Source organism: Schistocerca nitens, chromosome 3 (assembly GCF_023898315.1).
Source record: "Schistocerca nitens isolate TAMUIC-IGC-003100 chromosome 3, iqSchNite1.1, whole genome shotgun sequence".
NCBI lineage: Eukaryota > Metazoa > Arthropoda > Insecta > Orthoptera > Acrididae > Schistocerca > Schistocerca nitens.
The window spans coordinates 466,664,119-466,687,240 of NC_064616.1; the positions used below are offsets into that span (position 1 = coordinate 466,664,119).

At 38.2% G+C, this 23,122-nt stretch overlaps 1 protein-coding gene across 1 annotated transcript in view; it reads left to right on the plus strand.

Moving 5' to 3' along the window:
• Positions 1-23,122, plus strand: part of LOC126248392 (DNA polymerase zeta catalytic subunit) — a 227,444-nt gene that overhangs the window by 40,265 nt on the left and 164,057 nt on the right. The window contains exon 7 of the mRNA XM_049949342.1: positions 9,311-9,498. Coding sequence (XP_049805299.1) covers positions 9,311-9,498 — 188 coding nt within the window. The remainder of the gene's footprint in view (positions 1-9,310; positions 9,499-23,122) is intronic.

Here is a 23,122-nt window from a genome sequence, read left to right on the forward strand (position 1 = left end):
GAGAACCTAAAATGTGAGAATTTCAGCTTCAAGGATCAGACCCCTAAAGAAGAACTGGAGCCAATTCAACATGATAAGCTAAGCAAACTAGAAAGTTTATTGTAATCATCACTCCTCTTGAATTTATCATAAAAGACTTCGCTTATTGTAAACACTAGCTGCAAGTAGGAAGGAACGGGTAGATTACACTACCAAAGCACAATTCACGACCTATCCTCATAGCTTCAATTCCGACAGTATGTTGTCTTCTACCTCCCAACCTTCACAGAAGCTCTCCTGCAAATCATGCAGAACCTGGGGGATGTTTCCAGAATGAATTTTTCACTCTGCAGCAGAGTGTGCGCTGATATGAAACTTCTTGAAAGATTAAAACTATGTGCCAGACCAAGACTCGAACTCGGGACCTTTGCCTTTTGCAGGCAAGTGCTCTACCAACTGAGCTACTCAAGCAAGGCTCACAACCCGTCCTCACAGCTTCAATTCTGCCAGTACCTCATTTCCTACCTTCCAAACTTCACAGAAGCTTTCCTGCAAACCTTGCAGAACTAGCACTCCTGGAAGAAAGGATATTGTGGAGACATGGCTTAACCACAACCTGGGGGATGTTTCCAGAATGAATTTTTCACTCTGCAGTGGAGCGTGCACTGATATGAAACTTCCTGGCAGATTAAAACTTATTACTTGATGCTAAATAGGCCAGGACTTCACTATACACAGGAAGCAGCTACACAGGTAGTGGGGCTGTGTGGATAGGACTGGATAGTTTTTTTTTTTTTTTTTTTTTTTTTTTTTTTTTTTTTTTTTTTTTTAAAATATATGTAGGTTACATGGTCTTGGGAAAGTGTGAAAAGGGCTTCAGTTTTTGAAGGGTGTACGATGACACAGGAAGAGGATTGACATAGTAACTATCAGTATTGTAGTTGTAAACTGTCATAGCTGTGTTGGGAAAGAGCCAGGGCTCCAAGAGCTAATAGAAAGGACTGAAGCTCAAACTGTTGTAGGTACTGAAAGCTGGGTAAAACTGGAGATAAGTTCAGCCAAAAATTTTAGAAAGGTCCTAGCCATGTTCAGAAAGGATAGATTAAATACAGTTGGTGGTGGAGTGTTTATTGCCGTCAGTTGTAGTTTACCTTGTAGTGAAATTGAAGTAAATAGTTCCTGTGAGTATGAGTAGAGGTTATACTTGACAACCAGCAGAATAAATTGATAATTGGTTCCTTTTACTGACCCCCCCCCCCCCCCCAACTCGTATTATACAGTTGCTGAACAGTTCAAAGAAAACTTGAATCTTATCACAAGTGGGTCACCCATACAATTATAATTGGTGGTGTCTTCAATCTACCCTTGATTTGTTGGCAAAAATATGTGTTCAGACAGGATAGTAGGTGTAAAACATCCTCAGAAATTGTACTAAATGCTTTCTCCACTGCAGGAGCGCACTCTAAGTGTAAATTGTTGTGAAAACATACTTGAACTCTTAGCAGCAAATAATCTTGATCAAATAGGGAGCATCATGACAGATATAGGGATTAATGACCACAAATTTGTTGTAGCTAGACTGAAGACCATAACATCCAAACCCACCAAAAATAAATATGAAGGATATCTATTTAAAAAAGCAGATAAAAATTCACTTGACACCTTCCTAAGAGACGGTCTCCACTCCTTCCAGTCTGACTTTGTAAGCTGAGACATGATGTGATTTAAATTCAAAGAAATAGTATCACGGATAATTGAGAGTTATATACTAAATAAATTAATAAGAGATGGTACTGATCCCCTATGGTACATAAAATGGGTTATAACACTGTTGCAGAAGCAGTGAATAAAGCATGCCAAATTTAAAAGAATGCAAAATCCCAAGATTGGCGAATTTTTACAGAAGCTCGAAATTTACTATGAACTTCAATGCAATATTCTTTTAATAGTTTCTACACTGGAACTCTCTCTCTAAATCTGAAATAAAAACCACAAAGAGATTCTGGTTGTATAAAGTACACCAGCAGCAAGATGCAATCAATACCTTCACTATGCGATTACAATGGTGATGTTATTTATGACAGTGCCACTAAAACAGAGTTACTAAACAAGTTTCCTGAAACTCCTTCACCAAAGAAGATGAAGTAAATATTCCAGAATTTGAATCAAGAACAACTGCCAACATGAGTAACTTAGAAATAGATATCCTTGGTGTAGCGAAGCAACCTAAAACACTTAATAAAGGCAAGGCATCTGGTTCAGATTGTATAGCAGTTAGTTTCTGTTCAGAGTATGCTGATACAATAGCTCCATACCATACTTAGCAATCACATACAACCATTCACTCCTAGAAAGATGCGCACCCAAAGACTAGAAAGTTGCACAAGTGACACCAGTCTTCTGATTGGCTGGACATGGCCCACCATAATGTCAAGAGTATCTTACTTAGACAATGAATGGCTCTCATTTAATTCCAGAGTGATGGACATTTAAGTGCTTCTATAAAAATATAAATTCACAATGCATATAACTGCCACTGTCAGACATCAGCAAAAGATCTTATTGAGAATGCTAGAAAATTCCATTCTTAACGTAAAATCACAAAGCAAGTTGAAGGCTTCGTTACAGTCACTCGTAGATCAGTCTGATGTGGCAGTAGAAAACAGCAAAAGGAAAGCTGAAGTTTTAAATATAATGTTTAATAAATCAGTCACCCAGCGGAATCGTACAGACAGACCATCGTTTGACTGCTGCACAAACTTGTGTATGGAGGACATAGAAATAGGCACCCTGAGTGCTGAAAAACAACTGAAAGAGTTGGAAACAAACAAGTCGCCAAGTCCAGATGGAATACCAGTTTGGTTTCACAGAGAGTACTCTTCACCATTGGACCCTTACTTATATTGCATTTATTCTGAATCTCTCGCCCAATAGAAAGTCCCAAGCGACTGTAAAAAAAGTGCTGGTGACTCCTGTATAATGGAATGCTAAAAGGATGGCCTGAGGAATTTACAGACCAATGTCCTTGACATCCATTTTGTGCAGAATTCTTGAGTGTATTTCGAATATAATAAATTTCTGTGAAAGACAAAATGTTTTATCTACAAAGCAACATGGATTTAGGAATCACGACTGGTGTGCGAAATTCAGTTCACCTCTTTTTCACACAAAATCATGTGAAACATGGATGAAGGGCAACAAGTAGATTACTTATTCGTAGATTTCTGGAAAGTATTGGACACAATGCCACTCTATAAGCTGCTGATAAAAGACCAAGCATATGGAATAGGTTCACAGATAAGTGAATGGCTCAATGCCTTTTCAAGTAATAGAACCCAGTACATTGTCGTGGATCATGAATGTTCATCGGAGACAAAGGTGTTGTCAGGTGTGTCCCAGGAAAGTGTGAAGGACTGCTGCTGTTCTCTGCATCCATAAACAGTCTGACACACAACTTAAAGTGTCAGCTTTGAGTGACTTTAGAAGGATAGGCTATCTGTTTGATAGGATTTGTGTTTGTTGTGATTAGTGGCAACTTGCTCTAAATGTAGTGAAATGTAAGTTAATACAGATGAGTGAGAAAAATAATCATGTAATGTCTGAATACAGTATTAGTGGTGTGCTGCTTGACACAGCCACATCAGTTAAATATCTAGGCATAACTTTTCAAAGTGACTTGAAATGGAATGAGCCCATAAGGTGGGTAGTAGGGAAGGCAGATTAGATTAGATTAGATTAATACAAGTTCCATGGATCATGAATACGATATTTCGTAATGATGTGGAACGAGTTGAATTTACCAATACATGACATAATTAGGTTAATTTAACAACATACTTAAGTTAATATAACAACTTTATTTTTTTTTTGTTTTTTGTTTTTCTTTATTTTTTTTATTTTTATTTTTTATTTTTTTAATATTTTTTTTCCTTAATTTATATCTAAAAATTCCTCTATGGAGTAGAAGGAGTTGTCATTCAGAAATTCTTTTAATTTCTTCTTAAATACTTGTTGGTTATCTGTCAGACTTTTGATACTATTTGGTAAGTGACCAAAGACTTTAGTGCCAGTATAATTCACCCCTTTCTGTGCCAAAGTTAGATTTAACCTTGAATAGTGAAGATCATCCTTTCTCCTAGTATTGTAGTTATGCACACTGCTATTACTTTTGAATTGGGTTTGGTTGTTAATAACAAATTTCATAAGAGAGTATATATACTGAGAAGCTACTGTGAATATCCCTAGATCCTTAAATAAATGTCTGCAGGATGATCTTGGGTGGACTCCAGCTATTATTCTGATTACACGCTTTTGTGCAATAAATACTTTATTCCTCAGTGATGAATTACCCCAAAATATGATGCCATATGAAAGCAATGAGTGAAAATAGGCGTAGTAAGCTAATTTACTAAGATGTTTATCACCAAAATTTGCAATGACCCTTATTGCATAAGTAGCTGAACTCAAACGTTTCAGCAGATCATCAATGTGTTTCTTCCAATTTAATCTCTCATCAATGGACACACCTAAAAATTTGGAATATTCTACCTTAGCTATATGCTTCTGATTAAGGTCTATATTTATTAATGGCGTCATACCATCCACTGTACGGAACTGTATGTACTGTGTCTTATCAAAATTCAGTGAGAGTCCGTTTACAAGGAACCACTTAGTAATTTTCTGAAAGACAGTATTGACAATTTCATCAGTTAATTCTTGTTTGTCAGGTGTGATTACTATACTTGTATCATCAGCAAAGAGAACTAACTTTGCCTCTTCATGAATATAGAATGGCAAGTCATTAATATATAATAAGAACAACAAAGGACCCAAGACTGACCCTTGTGGAACCCCATTCTTGATAGTTCCCCAGTTTGAGGAATGTGCTGATCTTTGCATGTTATGAGAACTACTTATTTCAACTTTCTGCACTCTTCCAGTTAGGTACGAATTAAACCATTTGTGCACTGTCCCACTCATGCCTCAATACTTGAGCTTGTCTAGCAGAATTTCATGATTTACACAATCAAAAGCCTTTGAGAGATCACAAAAAATCCCAATGGGTGGTGTTCGGTTATTCATATCATTCAAAATTTGACTGGTGAAAGCATATATGGCATTTTCTGTTGAAAAACCTTTCTGGAAACCAAACTGACATTTTGTTAGTACTTCATTTTTACAGATATGTGAAGCTACTCTTGAATACATCACTTTTTGAAAAATTTTGGATAAAACTGTTAGAAGGGAGATTGGATGGTAATTGTTGACATCAGATCTATCCCCCTTTTTATGCAAAGGTATAACAATAGCATATTTCAGTCTATCAGGGAAAATGCCCTGTTCCAGAGAGCTATTACACGGGTGGCTGAGAATCTTACTTATCTGTTGAGAACAAGCTTTTAGTATTTTGCTGGAAATGCCATCAATTCCATGTGAGTTTTTGCTTTTAAGCAAGTTTATTATTTTCCTAATTTCAGAGGGAGAAGTGGGTGAGATTTCAACTGTATCAAATTGCATAGGTATGGCCTCTTCCATTAACAGCCTAGCATCTTCTAATGAACACCTGGATCCTACTATATCCACAACATTTAGAAAATGATTATTAAAAATATTTTCAACTTCTGACTTTTTGTTCATAAAGTTTTCATTCAATTTGATGGTAATACTGTCTTCCTCTGCTCTTGGTTGACCTGTTTCTCATTTAAAAATATTCCAAATTGTTTTAATTTTATTATCAGAGTTGCTGATTTCAGACATGATACACATACTCCTGGATTTTTTAATAACTTTTCTTAATATAACACAGTAGTTTTTATAATGTTTGATAGTTTCTGGGTCACTACTCTTTCTTGCTGTCAGATACATTTCCCTTTTCTGGTTTCAAGATATTTTTATACCCATAGTAAGCCATGGTTTGTTACAAGGTTTCTTACGAGTATATTTAACTATTTTCTTGAGGAAGCAGTTTTCAAATGCATTTACAAAAATGTCATGAAATAAATTATATTTTAAATTGGCATCAGGTTCACGGTACACCTCATCCCAGTCTAACTGCTGTAGGCTTTCCCTGAAATTTGCAATTGTTAAATCGTTGACTGAACGTACTACTTTGGAGGACTGTTTAGTATTGCTGAATGGTGCTATGTCATATATTGTAACTAGCTGTGCACCATGATCAGAAAGACCATTCTCAACAGGCTGAGCATTTATCTGGTTAAACTTATCTTGGTCTATAAAGAAGTTATCTATCAGTGAGCTGCTATCCTTTACCACCCAAGTAGGAAAATCAATAACGGGCGTCAAATTGAAAGAACCAAGTAATACTTCAAGATCATTTTTCCTATTACCCTCTTTAAGAGAATCTACATTGAAGTCCCCACAAATAATAATTTGCTTCCCTCTGTCTGACAGAGTCAACTTCTGTTTATTGGGAGTATTCTAGGAAAGTGTAGCTCCCCTATAAAAGACATAGCATGCAGAACACTTGCACAGCCTATGCTTGAGTACTGCGCAAGTGTTTGTGTTCTCTATCAGATTAGATTAAAGGAAGGCATTAAAGTGATTCTGAGGTGTGCTGCTAGATTAGCTACTGGTGGGTTTGAAAAGCACACAGGTGTCACAGAATTGCTCCATGAACTGTAATACTAATCTGTGGAGTGGAGAAGATGTTCTTGTCATGAAAAACTATCAAGAAAGTTTAGAGAGCCGGCATTTCTTACAGATTGCTGAAATATCCTACTGTCACCAGCAGATCTCGCCTAAAGACTGTGAAGATAAGACAAGAGAAATTAGACTTCTACTGATGCATATAGACAGTTGTTTTCCCCTCACTCCATTTGCAACACACACACACACACACACACACACACACACACACACACACACAGAGAGAGAGAGAGAGAGAGAGAGAGAGAGAGAGAGAGAGAGAGAGAGAACTGAATGTTGTGAAGCACATATCATCTGCTGAGAGCAAAAAGACATTAAAGTCTTTTCAGCTTTTCTTTCGTTGCATGTTGCAGCAACCTTTAAAGAAGACGACACAAACTTAAGTCAGAGAGACAAAAGAAATACATGAATATGCTAGTACATCTGCAGAACTATAGCTATAAATGGGTCAGCTGTTGATTACAAATCAGCAATCAGCAAACAGACATACCTTAGCATCTTAAGCAATAAGTTTACAATGAAAACAATCAGAAAATAATATGCTCCCAACTAAATCCACTCAGTTGAATTAGAAGAAAAGTTCGGGAATCCCTGTTAATCAAGCAATCTAAACACTTTGCGATTTATGGATCATCTACTTCAAACTTCAGAATCTTCCTCAACAAAACAAAACTGTCTCGTGTGCCAATTTACAAGAAAAATCTAATAATAAAAGCTTGGAGTTTCATCCAGAATTGACGCGGCATGTACACCGAGAGATTTTTATTTAATAATAATACTGTCTGGAAACTTAAAGAGCATTCTACAGGTAAGATTGGCATATAACATGTCCATCCTCCTTTCAACTCTTTTGCAGCTTTGAATTCCCAACAAAAATTTCTTGGCAATGCCAATTGACGTTTCCTTAACAGATGAGTTCACTGCAAAAGGGTTATTAGTAGGAACAGGAAAAAAATGGTTTTACTTATGGCCAAATTCAGTGTTATTTTTAGCCAGCTGCGGTGCTACATTTTGTGAATATTGGCACTATATTTTCAGTATCGGTGCTATTTTTTGCCAATAGCATTGTTATTTTTTCCAAATTTGGTGCTACTTTTTTCCAATTTCTGTGTTTTTTCCCAACCTAGTGTTCTTTTTTTCCAATTTTGGTATTTTCTTTCCAATTTTGGTGTTTTTTACTATTTTCAATGGTTTTGCTAATATAGCTGCTACATGGTACTTTTGACTTCATGTCATAGTTATGTGGGAAAGGAACTGTCATTTTGAGATTACACACAAACCTGTCTTGCCAAAATAAGAAGTCAAAATACAATTCTGTCATTCAGTAACTATCAGTTATGAATATTGGTATATTGCTGTCCTCAGATATCTAACATTTCTTATACAGGAAAATGACAAATTTCACAATATTTTGTAAAATTTGCATTTCATGATATTATTTAAAAAATGTTGAACTCGTGTTATTTCACCAAAAACTGCCAGTTTCACATTATTTCTTGTGTTGTTTTCACGAAATTTTCTTGTCCCCAGTTATCCAACTACGAAGCAATGGCTTTAGAATTAAAAGGTATTAAGAAAAGAATAGGGAGCGCACAAATATGCAAGAACTTAAATAACTAATCTTATTGTACTAGATTTATTCAGTTGATTCTTGTAGACACTCGGTGATGGAAAGTGTACAATGCTTGCAGCTTAGGTGACAAGTGTATTACATTCATACAGACTTTTATTACATTTTATAAAAATTGATCTCCGCTATGGTACATTAAATGCAACATTTTGTAGAATCTGGGTGCAGTTATTTTTATGATTATAATATTGCCCACAGCTATCGGCAGTTAGAGATTAAAATCTATTTACTTCATATTCTTTCACCAGTACACATTTCATGGTGTAATATTTTATGGACAGGCACAAAGAATATTTTCAACCCAAAGTGAGCCACCAAGGCTATCTTTGATATTGTTTCACAAATTACACGTGGGCTTCTGTTTATCAAACTGGCATTGCAGTTTGCCTACCCACTTACTACTTAAGCACATTAGGAAGTAATATGGCCTTACATGGCCCATAAAGCTCAAAGTGAACAAAAAGTAGGTAAGAAAAAAGTCAATAAAATAGAGGTTACCTAGTAACTGCAAACAGTGCAAAACAGAAATCACATTATGTCAGATATCATGTGCCCCTGTCAACAGAGTTTAACAAACTGCAGATTACTAGGTTGAATAAGTGCTCAATAAATGGCATACATTGTGTTACAATAAACACATTGACACCAGATTAGTATGTCCAAATGAAACTAATCATCATCACATCATTAATATAAAGATATGTAACAATATAAAACATGTAAATCCTAATTAACAAGGATGATAATGGGCTTGTACCTTTGGTAGAGGAGCACAATGACACAAGCTGGAAACCTATTCACAGCAAAGCAAGGTATAACATGTCATAACCTGCAATCAGTTTCTGCTTCTAATTCCTGTGACACTCCCCACCCCACAGTTCTGTCGTTACTATCTATACTGATGACTTTTGTCTCTTCACTTTTATTAAATTTGGTATGACTGGAGTATAACATTACCTATTGTGTCATGAAATATTGCCTGCTGTGGACACTACATGTCCAGTATGATTCATGCATGGTTCATTTATTAAACAGACCAACGATCCATCAATCCTGGACTAAATGCCATTTGGGAAGAAGAGAAACAAAGGCGAAGAGATGAAAACAAACCATCACAAATGACTCCGCAGTCATCTCAGAATCGTCCAGAACAGTTTCCAACAGAAAGTGAAGTCTTTTACAAGGAAAAATTGAAGGAAAAATTGGCTCAATTTTTCTCTCAGGTTTGGATAGCATATATTGTTTATATTTTGTTGCATAACATTTACAGACATTTAGGAGAGAATTGTTTGAAGTGAGCTTAAAATATTATGACTCTTTATGTACTGAAAACATTTGTAGTGAGATCAGAGTGCTGAGATTTTAAGATACATAACAGGTTGAATATTCAAAATATGCATGTGTGTTTGTATGTGTAGGAATGTTGAGTGACTTAGGTAGGTAGGGGAGGGAGACTATCTTATATTGAAAGTATTCAGGTAAATAGCCACCTGGAGTCAACAGATGTTCCTTCTCTACATTGTCGCACAGATGACAAAATGGTAGATATAGAAATAGATGACAGAGGGATGGAAAACCAGTTAAAGTCGCTCAAAAGAGGAAAGGCCGCTGGCCCTGATGGAATACCAGTTCGATTTTACACAGAGTCCTCGAAGGAACTTGCCCCCCTTCTTGCAGCAGTGTACCGTAGGTCTCTAGAAAAGCATAGCGTTCCAAAAGATTGGAAAAGGGCACAGGTCATCACCATTTTCAAGAAGGGACATTGAACAGATGTGCAGAACTATAGACCTATATCACGAACGTCAATCAGTTGTAGAATTTTGGAACACGTATTATGTTCGAGTATAATGACTTTTCTGGAGACTAGAAATCTACTCTGTACGAATCAGAATGGGATTAGAAAAAAACGATCATGTGAAACCCAGCTCACGCTATTCGTTCACGAAACTCGGAGGGCCATATACACAGGTTCTCAGGTCGATGCCGTGTTTCTTGACTTCCGCAAGGCATTTGATACAGTTCCCCACAGTCGTTTAATGAACAAAGTAAGAGCATATGGACTATCAGACCAATTGTGTGATTGGATTGAAGAGTTCCTAGATAACAGAATGCAGCATGTCATTCTCAATGGAGAGAAGTCTTCCGAAGTAAGAGGGATTTCAGGTGTGCCACAGGGGTGTGTCGGAGGACCGTTGCTATTCACAATATATATAAGTGACCTTATGGAAAAATATCGGAAGTTCACAGAGGCTTTTTGTGGATGATGCTGTAGTATATTGAGAGGTTGTAACAATGGAAAATTGTACTGAAATGCAGGAGGATCTGCCACGAATTGACGCATGGTGCAGGGAATGGCAATTGAATCTCAATGTAGACACATGTAATGTGCTGTGAATACATAGAAAGAAAGATCCCTTATCATTTAACTACAATATAGCAGGTCAGCAACTGGAAGCAGTTAATCCCATAAATTATCTCGGAGTAGGCATTAGGAGTGATTTAAACTGGAATGATCATATAAAGTTGATCGTCGGTAAAGCAGATGCCAGACTGAGATTCATTGGAAGAATCCTAAGGAAATGCAGTCCGAAAACAAAGGAAGTAGGTTACATTACACTTGTTCACCCACTGCTTGAATACTGCTCACCGGTGTGGGATCTGTACCAGATAGGGTTGATAGAAGAGATAGAGAAGATCCAACAGAGAGCAGCGCGTTTCGTTACAGGATCATTCAGTAATTGCTAAAGCGTTACGGAGATGATAGATAAAGTTCAGTGGAAGACTCTGCAAGAGAGATGCTCGGTAGCTCGGTACAGGCTTTTGTTGAAGTTTCAAGATCATCCCTTTACCGAGGAGTCAGGCAGTATATTGCTCCCTCCTATGTATATCTTGCGAAGAGACCATGAGGATAAAATCAGAGAGATTAGGGCCCACACAGAGGCATACCAAGTATTTTTATTTCCACGAACAATACGAGACTGGAATAGAAGGGAGAACCGGTAGAGGTACTCAAGGTACCCTCCGCCACACAGTGTCAGGTGGCTTGCGGGGTATGGATGTAGCTGTAGATGTAGATGCAGATGTAGATGACGATGTAGATGACCCTCTTCGACTGTCGGCGGTCTCTGTCAGTCAACAGTTGAGGTCGGCCTGTATGCTATTGCGCTGTACATGTCCCTTCACATTTCCACTTCACTATCACATCAGAAATGGTGGAACTAGGGATGTTCAGGTGTGTGCATATCTCGCGTACAGACATATGACGCAAGTGACACTCAATCACATGACCACGTTTGAAGTCCATGAGTTCTGCGGAGTGCCCCATTCTGCTCTCTCATGGTGTCTAATGACTACTGAGGTTGCTGATATGGAGTACATGGCAGTAGGTGGCAGCGCAATGCACGTAATATGAAAAATGTATGTTTTTAGGGGTGTCCGGATACTTTTGATCACGTAGTGTATCTTAAGAGCTATGAGCACTTGTTCATCCACAGTATGTCTACTGCAAGGTGCTGACTGCACTAATGAGACAGAAGTAGCAAGATACTCCCACAGGTGTTCTCCACACCACTGTCAACGCTCTGTCATGAAATAGATAGACACACGTATATGAGGTCAGTTCTGTGTCTGGCTACATTCCAGTCAACACCTAGTCCACAGCAAACATCAAGAAAAATACTGTGTCAAGCGACAACAGAGCTAGAGACAACCAATTTGACTCTTCAAGTCAGTCTGCAAGTCCTTGCATGTATTTGTAAACTTTATCCTTGGACAGTGCTATGACAAAGAATTTTTGGATTGAATAGTGTTTCGACTTGTATTACCATCAACAACCTATCTCATCACAAGTGTAGGACTGGTTCTATCAATGTCGGTAACTGTACCTATGGTCTGATCCACAGTCACACCAAAAAAGAAGTTGTATAACAAAAGATAAGTGTTCCTCTGACTGTAAATATATTGCAATTCTTGTGTTTTACACATACAGTAATCATGACATTTATCTCCTGTTCAGAACACAGTTCATTTGTGACAACCCATCACAACACTGGGACTTTTAACAGGTTGCATTAATAGAAGAAAGAGACAAGATCAGACAAACAGTAGCACTTGTTGTCACAAGACTGTTTAGTCAGCACTAGTGCATTATGTAGATGCTCAGCAAACTCCAGTGGTAGTCACTAAAAAGGAAGCTTTGTGCACTACAGAAAGGTTTACTATCTTTACATGATCGCAGATGCTATTTTCACCATCCATAAGAAAATTCACCTACACATCCTCCAGAATTTGGCTAAAAACAGTCTGAAGGACACTCCACAGAAATGAGAGTGCTTTTTTAGCACCAGAGGTCGCTCGATTTCAATTCTGATGAAAATATGTGGGACCCCTTTGAGCAATGTGTGTATATCTCGAACTCAGTTGTGACAAACTGTCGTGAGTTGTGGGCGGTGGCTGAACCTTCATGGACTTTTTTTTTTCAGGTAGGGGGTGCGAAGTGTCATCAGTCTGCCAACCGGTTAGATGCAGCCCACCATGATTTCCTCTCCTCTGCGAATCTTTTCATTTCAAAGTAGTACTCTCACGCATTGATCTCAATTATTTGTTGTATACAGTGTGCCCCAGGAGGAATGCTCAGAATTCAGGAATATGTCAGGAATGATTGGTTGACATAAAAAAATCAAGTAAATATGGGTTCTAAAATACATACCTTAAGAGCTACAAGCACTTCTCGTTACTGTGAAAGACATCTCTTCTACTGCAAGCTCTTTACCTTCCATATTTTGGAAGGAGATAGTATGGAACAAAACAAGAAAAAAGTCCACTAAACATGGGCTCTAAAATTTATACCTTAATAGCTATGAGCTTTTGTTCAGTAGAAGAGATGTGTTTCACTGTAGCGAAGTTGAATGAACACTCCTAACTCTTAAGGTATGCATTTTACTGCCAATATTTACTGGACATTTTTTGCTTGTTTTGGTCCGTACTACCTCCTCCCAAAATGTAGAGAGCAAAGAACTTGCAGTAGAAGAGCTGTATTTCACAATATTGAGGTTGAACAGATGCCTGTAGCTCTTACAGTATGCATTTTAGAGTCTGTGTTTACTGGACTTTTTTTTCTTGTTTTGGTGTAAGGAATCTGTTTCAAAATCTTTAAAATGTCATTCTGAAACATCTTGTAGATACCTCTCTGTTCTTGATGGTAAAATGTGCCACCATATGCAGATGATCATTGACACTCCAGACTTCTAGAAGTTTATATCTACTTGGTAACTGAAGAGTTATGCCTGCTTCCATCCAAGGGGAATGTTTTGTATTGAACAACTTTTCATAGTTTTGGTGTTGTCTGTGTCAGTTGAGAAAATGGTCTCTATATGTTCCTCAAAAGTTAACCCAGTGTTGCAGCTTGTCTTGAAATAAGAAAATGAGAATTATATTTTTACTTACACTTAACATTCATTTTTGGATTCCAAGAATGCCATATTGGAGTCTTGGTGTAGATTTCCCACATCAAGGTTGTTCCCCATGCATGGCTATTTTTGGGGCACTCTGTGTACCACTGGAAGGAAGCAAGCAAGCTTAGGGCTTAAAATATTGTTGACACTGAAGTCATGAGAGATGGAACACAAACGCAACAAAATCGACCATGGGCTTCATGAACCACCAATTTTGGTTTCTGCATTAAGCAATTTAGAGAAAGAACGAAGTACTCATGTGTGGATGGCCAGATGGGTGTTTGAATTGCAGCCCTTCTGAACGGGAGTCCAGTGTCTTACCATTGCACCATCTCGCTTGCTCTCTATGTACCCAATCCTCGAGAGTGATAATACTTGATAATATTAACAATAGGTTGTACTTATTAGAAAAGAAGATGTTGCAAAAGTGAATGGCATGTCAAAGTAAGCATTGAAATTATGGACTTTGGATTTCTTCTGTTGGAAGAAGTGTCAGAAAAATGAAAATGAAGTTTTTTGTTGTAGTGATGAAAAGACCAGAATACACAGGAGATGTATCCATTGCAAACACTGTACTTGATATAATATAAAAGAGTGGAGTCTAAACAAGATAATGACAATAAGTTTCGTAAGGTATTAAAGCCAGTTACCTAATGTTCCAGAAACTTTCTAATGTCTTGAGAGAGCATGCCTGTATAGCTTTTTAGAAAAGCACTTTTGCTATCAATTGTTTACTGCTTTTATAATATGCAAAAAACTAGTAATTGGAGATACACTTTTGTAGTTACTATGAACCATCATGCATGCTTTAGCTGAAGTTACAAGCAGTTAATAAACTGCATAACACATGATTGAGAATTTTTAGCTTTATTCCAGTGCTTGCAGAAAATGAGTACAAACTCCACTTCCAACTGCAAAAATAAAGAAAGAGATTGTTTTTACCCAAATTTGTTTTGCCACAGTTGGGGTAAGACCTGATTTTACATTACATGTAAGTTCTCAGAACGTATTAACAAATACCTGCTGACAACACCACAATTGTGATGAAATGTGTTTGTGTAAAAACACAAAACATATATTCTTGTAATAAGTCAGGTCTTGTTGAGCTAACACAAGTAGGAAAGGATATTTTTATTTTTATGTTCCCATTTCATACCATTTTTGCTCTTCTCACTCCATTTCTCAATCTGCCACGTTTTATGAGGTTCATTTGTAAAATAAAGAAAATTTGCACATATGCCTTGTATAATGTGTCAGTGGTAGCGGAACAATCATTTTCTGTGCTCAGTATGATGTACAGATATTTGTGTGTGTGTGTGTGTGTGTGTGTGTGTGTGTGTGTGTGTGTGTAGTTCATGTGGCAAATCTATTTATGTGATGTTCCGAAAAACTTGTGCCAATTAACAAGAAAATTGCAATTGTTGAGGCCTGTGAAAGTGAGATATGTGATTTCATTTTTGAAGGCATAAGGTGATAGACACTGCAACATTAAGCATGGATTTGTAATAGTAAATATGGTCAGTTTCTGGTGGTTGCATGAAATAAGCAGAAGACATCAAAGATGAGTTCCAAAGTGCTGTCAGCAGTCCAGCTAGCACAATGAATGTGCTTAGAGAGCTACAAAGAATGGGGTACAGTGGTCTAGTAGCTTCACATAAGCCATACATTTCTGTAATCAATGCTAAGTGACACTTTACGTGGTGTAAAGAGCAACACCACTGGAGTGTCGATGCCTGGAAACAAGTGGTTTGGAATAATGAATTGGGTTATACCCTGTCTCTCTCTGATGGAAGGGTTTGGGTTTGGTGAATGCGTGAAGAATGTTACTTGGCATCACGTGTAGTGTGAGCAATGAAGTACAGAGGAGATGGTGTTTCACAGTGCTAGGATGTTTTTCATAGTTATAGTGTGATCCCCTTATTGTGCTTAAAAGAAACATGAACATGTTTTACTGCTTTGTGTACTGCTTTTATTAGAGGATCAGTTCGGAAGCAATGATTATATCAGCATAACAATGCACCCAGGCATAAATCAGCATCTGTGAGTCAATGGTTTGTGGAAATAAAATTCCTGAAATGGATTGGAAATGGACTGGCCAGCTCAGAGAACCGACCAGATTTTAATGGAAGCCATTTGAAACGAGTGAGAGTATCAGTTTCACTCTAGGCCCCAGTGCCCAACATTGCTAACTTGTCTGGTTTCAGCTTGTGAGGAAGAATGGGCTGCCATTCCTCCACAGACATTCAAACATTCCATTGAAAGTATCCCCAGAGTCCAAGCCATCAGAAAGGGAAATGGTGGACACACCCCATATTAATGTCCACTATTAGTTGTCCAAGTACTATTGATTATATAGTGTATGTCACTGCCCAAAGTTTGCAATTAAATAAGATACATGCAAACATAAAAAAAAAAAGTTTTGCATCACCTCGGTTCTGAGAGTTCCAGAACCTATACAGAAAATTGAAATAGAAATCAACATAAACATCATTTCCACCCTTTTTATTGCTCATCAAAACCACACATTGCATGCTGTACCACCATACAGCGAGATCTTCAGAGGTGGTGGTCCAGATTGCTGTACACACTGGTACCTCGAATACACAGTAGCACGTCCTCTTGCAATGATGCATGCCTGTATTCATCGTGGCATACTATCCGCAAGTTCTCTGTGTATCTCCTCCATGTCCGAACAAGATCACTTTGGTTCACTCCGAGACGCCTGAACACTTCCCTTGTTGACAGCCCTTCGTGGCACAAAGTAATAATATGGACAAAATTAAACCGCAGTATTGAGTGTCTAGGCATGGTTGAACTACAAACAACACGAGTCGTGTTCCTCCTTCCTGGTAGAATGGCTGGAACTGGTTGTCTGTAGGACCCCCTCCATCTAATAGACGCTGCTGGTGCTTGGTTATTTACATCTTTGGGCGGGTTTAGTGACATCTCGGAACAGTCAAAGGGACTGTGTCTGTGATACAATATCAACAGTCAATGTCTATCTTCAGGAGTTCTGGGAACCGGAGTGATGCAAAACTTTTTTTGATGTTTCTATTTCCATAAAGAAAAACTGCTAAACAAGAAAATCTCTTCCGCAAAGAAATAGGGGATATGGCTAGCCTAGCTGCTAATCCTGCTTGGCAGCAACAAGGCATTCTCTCTGTGAGCTTTATTGTCAGTTGGCTTCATGCCTCATAGATATGGTCAGAATACTGGAAGAGTCCTTAATCACATCTGACAGCCTACAATTTATCTCCAGTACATCTCAGGCGTGTTCTGTAGAACCCAAATGCAACTTTACTGGGAAGTCTATGAGAATGGAAAAGCTGCACCTCTAGAAACCTAAAAAGATGGTAACAGTGTTTCATCTCTGTACTTCTGGACATTAACACTGTACCTCCGCCCAACAAACTGAGCAAGGTGGCGCAGTGGTTAGTACCCTGGTCTCGCATTCGAGAGGACGATGGTTCAATCCCGCGTCCGACCATCCTGATTAAGGTTTTCCGTGATTTCCCTAAATCACTCCAGGCAAGTGCCGGGGTGGTTCATTTGAAAGAGCACGGCCGACTTCCTTCTCTGTCCTTCTCTAATCTGATGAGACCGATGACCTCGCTGTTTGGTCTCCTCCCCCAAGCGACCCACCCCAACCCAACCCAACAACAATGATATGAAGCTCTATATACCCATCCTGCATGATGCCTACCCATACCAAGAATCTGCAAAATGGCTCATTCAACTTTGATTTGAACATTTTCTGGCCTATTATGAATTTTTAGCAGAAATTTTAAGTGAAGTGAAGAGGGCCAGTCAACACACAAAAGTGCGTACAAAACTGAGACATTGTAGGCCTGAATGCACTGTTTTTGATTAGTATTGAACGCTACAAATACATTTTCCTGTACATGTAGCACATTTCCAGTCGTGGGGAAATCTTGATGGCTATTTACAGTGATTGTTCAGATTTTCGCTTCCCACTTTTCCCAGTTACATATCACTTTTGGGCACTAGTGTATGTCTGTGGATTTCACTAGAGCAATTAACTTTAGATTAATGAAGCTAACACACTGAAGGTGTAATAGAACAATTTTCTCTCTTGATTAGCTCGTTTTTGAGTAAGAGTGTTTGAAATTGATTTTATTCTGTAACAACTGTTGATAACAGAAATTAGGTACTACCGGGTGGCTATAATTAAACTTTCCCTATTTAACAGGTTATAGCACAGAAACTGATTACTAGATGAGTACCAAACTTGGTAGCGTTAATGTCTAGAGTAAAGAGTGCATGATTTCCATGTGTCACAGTACCACTGTCCAGCTCCAACTATGGCCACCAGGTACTGTGATCAGTCATCATGATTCATAGTATCACACACCTGACTAAGCGCAGTGCACTTGTTGACATGACAACATGAGTTTGGACAAAAGTAGCAGGGTATTATTGGTGAAGCTGTATTATCAAAACAACAGTAATGCTGCAGCTGCACTTCGAGACCGTCATCAGCTGAAAGGACTATGGAAGGGTCCTCTGTCTCCACCTGCTGTGCAGAGCATGATGATGAAGTTCAAATCAACTGGAGAACTGGGCATCACTCCAGGAAGATGCCAATGGCTGGTTGCACCACAGGTAGTTTATAAAATCACTGTTGCTATGGAAGACAGCACTGCACGCAATTCCCAATCATCAGGCAGTGCGCATGCTGTGTCTTGACAGTTGAACATCCCATAGTCCACTGTATGGAAGGTGCTTTGAACCATTCTCAAATGGTATGGATACAAGATCAATATCGTACAGCAGCTTGCACCACAGGATGCACAACAATTCGTTGACTTCACTCTCCACTTTCTTGCAAGGATTGAAGTTGACGAGGGCTGTCCCTGAACCATCCTATGGACAGACAAAGCTCATTTTTCTCTGTCGGGTAAGGTGAACACACAGGATTGCCGAGTGTGGTGATCTTCACCTCCAGTCACTGTGCATGAAGCTCCTCTGCATGGTGAATGTGTCACCATATGGTGTGGCTTCACAGCTACGTTCATTCTTTTTTGAACAGGTTGGCACTCAAGGACCAAAGATGGGCAGTGTGACTGTCCAGTGTTACTGTGATACGTTTCACCAGCATGTAATACCCACCCTATAGGAGAGAGACACATTGAACTTAACAGTTTTCGTGCAAGATGGGCCTCCACTGGACATTGCTTGTGAAGTTCACCTGCTTCTCCTAAACACATTTGGTAATAATAGAATTATCAGCCAATCGTTTGCAAATGCTTGCGCGGCATGATCGCCTGATCTGACTCTGTGTGATTTCTAGTTGTGGGGCTGCCTGAAGGACAGGGTTTATCAGGGGAACATTCACACATATGCTGACCTAAAAATCAAGAGAGGTAGCCAGCATACCTATGGACATGCTTTGTTCTGCTGTGCAGAGGGCAACCCTGCGCTTTCAGACTCTTCTGGACACTGATGGGCACCATATGAGCCCCTTTTGTAGCAGTAATGGTACCAGTATGTAATGGTATGATGTACCACAGCAGCACATTAAAAGTGTTTCAGTTGAATTGATTCTGCATTATTTCTCTTCCCCATGTCCGTGATATTAATGCTACCAAGTTTGGTACATGTATGGTTATTAGTTTCCGTGTTATAATGTGTTAAATAGGGAAAGTTTTAATTATAACCACCCAGTATATTGGAAATGTGCATAATAAGCTTATGAGTAGTAATGCCCCTAAAAATTATCTCATTTCATTCGAACTAACTTTCTTCGAGCTTATAACCTGTACAATGAATTGCTGTATGAAATACGTGAATGTGTGGTTTCCTTTTGGTGTGATATGACACACACACAAACCATAAAATTCCATTTCAGTGTTAGTTCAGTACAAACACTGGACTTCTGTTCTGGAAGAACAGGAATTTAGTCCCTGACTTGTGATGCAGATACTGATTTTCATAGTTTACTGACCACACGTCAGTTCTTGTAACAAGACCACACCCAATTCCTTCGACTTTCATTATCCAACTGAGTTAGTGCTCCGTCTCTAATGCCATCAGTCAGATGTTAAACTGTAAACTTCCTTAGTTTCTACAGATGTTTCTCATAAGAATCATTGAGGCAAAGTCTAATTAATGTATATTATTTATTGCTTGTTCCCACTGATATTGTGTATTGTAGATCAAACAGGATAAATTGAACTGAATGACACACAGCATGTCAGTACAAACAGATATATTGTGCTTTGGCATGATAACTGCTTACACTTGCCTTTTGTTTTTTTAATACATTTTTGCCAAAGAAATGTTATCAATTCTGCAAAATTTAAAATCGCTTTCTTAAATAATGTATCTAGTTGACTCTCTGTCCATTCCTTGAATACATTAGTGAAGGATGCATCAAGCAATGCCTTTAATATGAAATAGTGTGGTGCATGTGTCTAAACATGGAAATCAGTTCTGATATTGACATGCAGTCTGTTACACATACTATTCCATAGTGGCAAGTGGTTTTAAAAAGAATACTAAGAAAAGCTACAAACTTTTAAACTTTTTTTTTATTGTCAGGTGTGTGCAAAAGTCCTAACAATAGTTAAGTCATCATTTAACTTTTCCCATTTTTGTGGTGTTTACAATTTCTTCTGCCTGTCTGCTTAGGAGGGTTTTACTGTACACGCTGCACACAGTACTCTGTTGTCAAAGATATTTTACAACTCTGTGGAAGAAAGTCAGTTGCCTGTTTACCAACGAGTATGCTCCAAACAGGCAATTCCTGTACTGTCAGATGGAGATATAAGGAAATGGAGGAAGTGCGCATTGACAAAAAAAGAGTGAACAGACTGTGTATTGTGGTGTATTTTACATGCCATGTAGAGAAGCATTTCCTCTGAGAATACTATTGGGTTTGTAATTGGGGCAATAAATTATCTTTAGTTACCACAAAACAGTGGGGCTCAGTGACTAAGTGGGCAAATCCCAGGCTGTTAGTCCAAAGGTCTAAATGGTAGGGTTTAACTCACAGTTTGACCTATATTTTTTCCTGTTACTTATTGCTTTTTTCACCTCTGTCAGCGATTTGGTGATGAAGACAACTTGACCTATTTGTGGAAGAATGAAGAACAAGTGTGTAGCAGTTGTTTGAAGAAACAGTTAACCAAAATGTTGTTTTTCTTCCTTGTATGGAAATGACAATTACTTATGAGTAACCATGAGTTTAATGCTAACTTCCTGATTTCAAAACCAAATAAAATCCATTTTATGAATCATATTTTTTTATTATTGATTATTAATGTGGACACATATCTAAAGTTTTGTTTTAAACAGTTTTGAAATTCATATTAGGCAGCGGCCACCCTCATAGCCCATAGACTGAATAAGCTGATTTCTGGTGATTGCTGCTCTCTGGTTTTTTGAAGAAACTGGGGTCACAGTGACAGTGATAGTAAATTGAGACTGTTATGTGAAAATGCAGGAGGAATTTTTTTCCACGGCTTGATGAATTGGACTTAGGGGACATTTGGTCCCAACAGGATGGGGCAGCAGCTCACACTTCAAGGGCATCAATGGTTGTTTTGAGGGAACAGAGATCGGAGCATCTTATCTCAGTAAGAGACGATTTGGAGTGGTCATCCTGCTCCCCTGATTTGGCCCCCAACGGTCTCTCTCTCTCTCTCTCTCTCTCTCTCTCTCTCTCTCTCTCTCTCTTTCTTTCTTTTTGAAATCTTGTGTTTATGTCAACCATCCAAGGACACTCCAAGACCTGAAGGCCAACATGCAGACAGAAACTGCCAACAACATGCTGCTGTGCTGGTAAGGATCATGAGAAACGTCAGAAATTGGCTTATTCAGCGTATAGGCAATGGAGGGCATCACCTACCTGATACGATTTTCTAAACTGTGTGAAACAAAACTTTAGATATGTACCTACATTATTTAAATATAAAAATTCTGATTCATACAATGGGTTTTATTGCTTTTTGAAATCAGGAATTTATGATGCTGCACCCTGTGTAATTGACCAGAACCAATTTTTTTTTTCTTATTACATATAAAAATATGTATTCCACTGTTAATTATTTCTTTCTGTTTCTCATGTCGAAACTAATAAAATTCCTCTTGCTGTAAATTCAATCATGATCTTCAAACTTTTTAATTCCTTTATTACAGTTTCACTCTTATAAAACAAAATCTGCTTACCCATACAAAAAGTGAGTTTTACACAAAATTCACTTTTATGAATTTGTACCTGGTATTTGCAAGCTATAAATTATAGAGACTTTTCCTGTTCTCTGTGCTACTAATCCCTCTAAACCACAAATAAACACAAAAATTTCTGAATATCTTTGCATCTTAATGTACCAAGAACTTCTGATGGAAACAGAAGGCAGACAGCTAGATATACCAATTTGAACTTCTGACAAGCAAGGCCTTCTCTGGGTAGACCCTATTTTCTTACCTGATTATGACACTTGGAGTCTGTTGGTGGTAATACGAAGGCGTCCTGAAAAGTAATGCCTCCGAATTTTTCATGTGAAAACTCGTAAAGCTTTTAAAATACAACAAATGTTATTAACAATCTACATCGTCTATCTCATGCCTACATATTTATTTCTCAACATATTCTCCCTGGCAATGAACACAGTTCTCCTAACAAGAGACAAGTTTGTCGATACTGTCTCTGTAAAATGTTTGACTTTGTTGTCAGAGGCACAACCTCATCTCTGCTTGCACTACTTCAGCAATGTCAAAGTGGAGTCCTCCAAGATGTTCTTTAAGTTTGAAAACACACTTCCATGTTACAATTCAGAGCCCTCTTGTGGCAGAAGGTTGCAAATATGTAGACGTGAAGAATAAAGATGTAGAATGTTACTAATATTTGTTTTATTTAAAAACTTTTAAGCTTTTTCACATAAAAAAGTTGGAGACACTATTTTTCAACATGACCTCGTAAAAACCCTCACAGTGGACTGGATGAAGCAATATTGAGCACCCACATCCAACCCAGCAAGACAACTTCTGATTTTAGTCCTCATGAGCCCACACCAACAAAAATAAGACTGGCAAGTAGTAATGGAACACAAGTAAAATCACGGAATGTGTTTTATTTCAAAGAGATATGGAGGAAGTGTTGAGAAAATGTTACCCTTTCATATTCAGAAATTGCCTGGTGGCAGGAAACCCGAAATCAATGAACTGAGACTCCTCATACAGGAGTCTTGTCTTGCTGGTCTAATGCTTAACTTTTGTCATGTCCTGGAGAAATTTTATCTATGTTTGGAAGCTGTTGATTGATGGGAACCACAACTTATCATTTCACACTCCCTCCTCATTTCAGATTCAGGCTTTAAGACTATAGACACAGCCTTTTAAAGTGCCTTCCAGAGCAGTATTGATTAATAAA